This window comes from Monopterus albus, unplaced genomic scaffold, assembly GCF_001952655.1.
Source record: "Monopterus albus unplaced genomic scaffold, M_albus_1.0 scaffold7.1, whole genome shotgun sequence".
Taxonomy (NCBI): domain Eukaryota; kingdom Metazoa; phylum Chordata; class Actinopteri; order Synbranchiformes; family Synbranchidae; genus Monopterus; species Monopterus albus.
In genome coordinates, this window is record NW_018127887.1 from 786,698 (window position 1) to 791,624 (window position 4,927).

The 4,927-nt window shown below is 43.6% G+C and overlaps 2 protein-coding genes across 3 annotated transcripts in view; both read right to left on the reverse strand.

Annotated features, from left to right (window-relative positions):
* slc27a2 (solute carrier family 27 member 2) overlaps positions 1-1,424 on the reverse strand; it is a 6,775-nt gene extending 5,351 nt beyond the window's left edge. Inside the window, exon 1 of the mRNA XM_020621951.1 lies at positions 256-1,424. Coding sequence (XP_020477607.1) covers positions 256-730 — 475 coding nt within the window. The 5' untranslated portion in view covers positions 731-1,424. The remainder of the gene's footprint in view (positions 1-255) is intronic.
* Positions 1,425-2,469: 1,045 nt separating this feature from the next.
* Positions 2,470-4,927, reverse strand: part of cep152 (centrosomal protein 152) — a 14,206-nt gene continuing 11,748 nt past the window's right edge. The window contains exons 26-28 of one of the 2 annotated variants that reach the window (XM_020621930.1): positions 4,578-4,734; positions 4,388-4,491; positions 2,470-4,263 (exon numbers count right to left, since the gene is read on the reverse strand). In XM_020621930.1, coding sequence (XP_020477586.1) covers positions 3,503-4,263; positions 4,388-4,491; positions 4,578-4,734 — 1,022 coding nt within the window. In that variant the 3' untranslated portion in view covers positions 2,470-3,502. Of the gene's footprint in view, positions 4,301-4,387; positions 4,492-4,577; positions 4,735-4,927 lie in introns of both variants that reach the window. The other variant, XM_020621938.1, reaches the window with a different exon arrangement.

Consider the following 4,927-nt stretch of genomic DNA (forward strand, 5'->3'; position numbering starts at 1 on the left):
TATGGCTCCTGTGATTTATACATAGATATTATTCGATTATTATGCATTGTTGTGCCGTTATAGCTGCGCAGGATGGCTCTACTGTAGTCTTAACTACTTTATTTTGGCCACTGTTGGAAATTTAGTTTAGTGGTTTCTGGGGACAGGGCGCCTCCGACGGACCACGGGATAAACCCGACGGGCTGTGGGGTGACTAAGGAAGGAAAAACGCTTCTGCAGCCCTGACAGATCCATTATCATGAGATCGTGTCTCACCTGGAGAGACGATGATCACTTTCGCCCCACAGCAGGAAAAACAGTGCAGCAGAGACTTGGATCTAATGTTAAAGTTGAGCAAAGCAGCCGGACAGCCCAGCTTGGCCAAGCCGAGCCAAATCCACACAAAACTGGGCTCGTTGGCCAGGAACAGGGCGACCACGTCCCCCTCCTTCAACCGGATCTCAGCCTGCAGAGCTCTGGCCACTTTGTTGCTCTGTACATCCACTTCGCCATAAGAATATTCACGACCCTCAAAGTGCAGAAAAATCTTAGTGGGATGCCTCTTCACCGCATCCAAGAAGCAGTCCAAGATGCTGTAAAAAGGCTTGATTGTCTTGTATCCAAGTAGCCTGATGCCAAGTTTGATGATCCTCAGGATATACGTGCAGTCCTCGCCAAAGTAAGGGAAATTCTTAAGAAATGAAAAGGTCAGAAGAGCCAGCCCGGCTAAGACGGTGAAGCACATGTACATTTTGCAGAGCGCACTATGCTGGGAACATCTGTCAGGGTGGGAAGCACGCAGTTCAGGGATATTTGTGACCAAATTGACACAATCCGCCGGGGGCGGTGCTCAGCTCTGGCATGCCGCGTCCTCCTCCACACTGGAATGTTTTCTAGTTGCCAGATCTGGTGTTTTCACATCCACCGTGGACTCCTTTCTCACATTACACTCATGCTGTGTTATCTTCTATAACGTGCGTCTGTATTGAAAGATTTTAACAGCAAAACAAGTAAGTAAACAAAGTGACAAACGTGCAGGGAATAAGCGCTGCAGTCCGGTCCCATCGGACTGATTTACACTTGCGACACCTCCCGGATCGTTAACTGCAGTTGATTTCCTGGTGATTATTATGAAACGTCATTTTAAAGTGCAAGGGGTAACAAAAAGACTGAATCCACTGATAAAAACACCTTAATATTAAAAGTCAGAAAAACTATTACAGAAACTTCAAATGGCAACCCTTACTCAAGAATCCGAAATCTGAGCAAGTGGTGGGCGTTCACTGGTTTAACTGGACTGCATTAGTCTGCAGATATATGGGGAGCGGCGTATGGCTACGTCACACACACATTTACCTTTAGCCATATTCTGTTTAAAACTATGTAGATCACTGAAGCCTGTGTGACTTGGCCAAATTAAAAATTAACACGTGGCTGTTGTCTGGTTAATATTGTCTCTGCATGCACTTGCTTTTCATTTAGGTCAGAGGACAGCTAGTCCTAAGTAAACTGGACTCATTTTTTATAGAAACTTTGATTTAAAAATGCTAGTTTGCCCATAATAAGGGCTGAATGATTAATTTTCATATTTAAAAAACAAGTAAAGTATCAAACTGTGCAATATTAGACCTTGCAAGGGCTGCAATTTTACTTATACTGTATATTTAACAGTATCTTAAACTGGCTATACTGGTTTCACGTCTGTATACACAACTACAACCATTTACTTTAGCTTTAGTCGGTTAACGCCAGAGTGAATTGTGATTTAATAGGTTTGTGTGTAAGTTACAAACTCGTATAAAAGGAAATGTTCTAACTCGCATTAGGAAAGTATTTGTGATGTTGGAGCAGCACATCCAGTCTTCGTCAAACCCAGCCACAGCCACAGGGACATCGGCTCGTCTCTGGGGGGCAGCGCAGTGTCTCCCTCTTTGCTGAGGCAGCTCTGCAGAAAAACACTCTGCATGTATTTTAAAATATAGTACCTCGCTTTTAATTTAAAGAGCACGTACTGGACATCCAGGAAGAAGTAAGGAAAGCGGAATAAAAGTGCAAGAAAAACCACATCCAGAGAAGCACTGTTACCTGCGCGTTGGTCTGTGTCGAATGAAAGTTTTATGTTCCCAAAAAACTGAAGACCGGGTTAAAAAGTGAGGAGGAGGAGGAGGAGCATTACTAAAGGTTGGGAAATGTCTACAATGGTCAAAAACTGGCAGAATTACCAAAGTACTTTGTGATTCAGTCAGTCAGTATATAAACTATGGTGTTCACTTGATTGGTATCCTTCTGTGATTTTTACTCACCATTTAAATGATGCTGAAAAGATTAGTTCTCACCTGGTGTATCTGAAGATGAACTTTGGTTTACAGGCAAACAGGGCTGGATTTATACCATCTGACATGACTGTGTCATGTCTGAATATATACCTTTTCAATTTGCTGGTGAAGTTCAGCGCTTTTTGACAAATGAATTATTCATTATCAATGTGCAGCAAAATTATAAGATTTATTAAAAGGACAAAGAAATATATAAAAACTATTTATGCACAGCATATCTCATTGATGTGATATAAAATATTCCAAAAAATAAAGCCACAAAGACACTGGAGTGAAAACAGAAGAGTGACATAAGCTGTGCACCTTATAAACCCAAAGTGCTACAGTAGATAACTTTGAGCTGCCAGCATCTCACATACTGGGTTGTCACAGGATTAAAAATTAGAAGCTACAACTCCTGGCATAAAAACATTTTCTCCAAAACGCACATTACCTCTAAGTACAGGGATGCAAAAGAAGCATGTGAATACTTGTGGACATTAGCTTCATAAGCTAATACTGTGGTATCCCTGGAAAAAAAAAAAACACTTAGAAAACATCTTTATACTTTCTATTTATTGAGGCTGTATTTATCCAACCTCTCAGAGCAACAGTGAACTGTGAGACAGTAAATTCCAAAATCTGCCTGCTTGAGGGGTTTGGGAGCTTTTCAAACAGAATCAGGTTTAGGTCAAAGCTGGCTGTCTGGTCAGTGCACCTTGCTGAAGTAAGTCAACGGTTTACTTACTTCAATTCAGAGTATATAGCTGAGGGCCCACTGAGATTTAAAACCAAACCCTGCAGTTGCATTTTTAAGGCTTGGCTGAAATGTGACCAATAGGATGAGGGGGGGGAAAACATGAGGGGATAAATTGTCCAGACCAGGACAGGCATGCATGAAATGTGTGAAGTGGAACAAGCTATGCATTCAAGCTATAATAGTTTGACGTTTATGGGAAGCTTGTTTTCTTGTTGAGAGGTACGTGAGAATATCAGTACCACTATGAAGCTAGTGACAGCAATAGCTTAGCACATGAAAGCAAAGAAGCACATTCCCACTATGTCAAACTACAACACACATACACAAACATACTGCAAGCAACTATGAAGGCAAATGTTCTACATCATGTAAACTTTATACACTGCATTAAAGGCACTTTTTTGTGAGCCATCTAAAACTGTCAGGTCAGTTCAGTCCTACCTGCCTTTCACGGTGTCATTTTTGTGTAGAACAGACTGCCAAGTGCACTGTCCTGTTGGCACTGTCTCAGCTCAGAGAACAGAGGCCTGGGACAAACTCCCTGCTGCTTTTCACCCTCAGAGCCAGGAGTGGGCTCTCTGTGTGTACTCATCTTTGTACTAGGAAAGTTTGAGATCTGGATGTGAGGTGTCTTCTTGGCGATCTCATTATAAACAGTCAGGTCAGACTTGTCCGGGGTGAGGCTGCCAAACTCTCCACTGGCCGATATAGCAGAGACAGAAAACGGCTTAACTGGTTCTACTTTCCTCCCTGAGTAGGAGTATCTAGGGACTTGGAAGCTTGTGTCCGGGTCACTACTGATTGTGCTCCAGTTGGTCTGTTTCTCATCTCTGACAGGAGCCTGTTGGATGAGGAAAGGTTTGCTCTGATCCTCTGAGTCACCTCCCTGCAGGTACAGCTCCCTACTCTTACTCCTTACAGACACACTGACAAAATCCACCTGGGATGGAGAAGCCATCTGTTGAGAAGGTTTGTAACAGTGATGGTGTGTGTGAGCAGCAGTTTGGGGTTTCATCCCTGCACCCAGTGAGGGCTCCTCCTTCCCAGAAACAGAAATGGCCTGATGGCTCAAAGGTTGAGTCCTGGTAGCAGCAGTGAGGTTCTGCTCTGAATCAGCACAAGTCTGTTCCCTGTGGGATCTCTCTTCTGGGCTGACGTCAAGAAGCTCAGTTATTGTGGACGGGTTCGTACTGAACCCCACGTTTCGACCTGGAGGGCAGTCAGCGGTGGACAGATATCAAACAATCTGCCAACACAAAACACTGATGCAGACCATACTGACATTTTGGGGAAAAAAATCCACAGTAAAATAGGCCTGTACAACAGTACTCACTTGGTAAACTGGAGTTCTTTCCACATTTACTTCTGATAGGTGTCTCGAGCACTTTAGCCATGGCTGCTAGCTTGCGTGCAGCATTCATTATTTTCTTTTCAGCCCTGCAGAAGAGAGTAGCATCCATACAATTAGCTTGAGGAGCCACGATGATCATGCAAACAAGTTTAGGACAATAATGGGCTCTTGCCCTGTAGTCTTTCCGCTGTCCTCCAGTAACTCCTGCAGACAGGTCAGATAATAATGCCGCATCTTTCTGGCAGTGTGCTGCCTCTCCCTCTGCACCTCAATGCGGATCATCTCTGCTGCTCGCTCCCGGCTCTCCTGGAGGTAACGCATCATGTCTCCTGCCATTAAAAACACATTCACTCTCATAGTCTGTTGTTTACCAGGAGCATGCAGGGGAAATTAACTTGGTGAAGTGGGTGCATTTGCAGATTTATATACAAACCTGCATCAGATTCATGAGTGAGGACAGACGACTAAGAACAGATGGCATCATACATAGAGAGCTGAAATAGTATCATGTTCTGTCTGCAT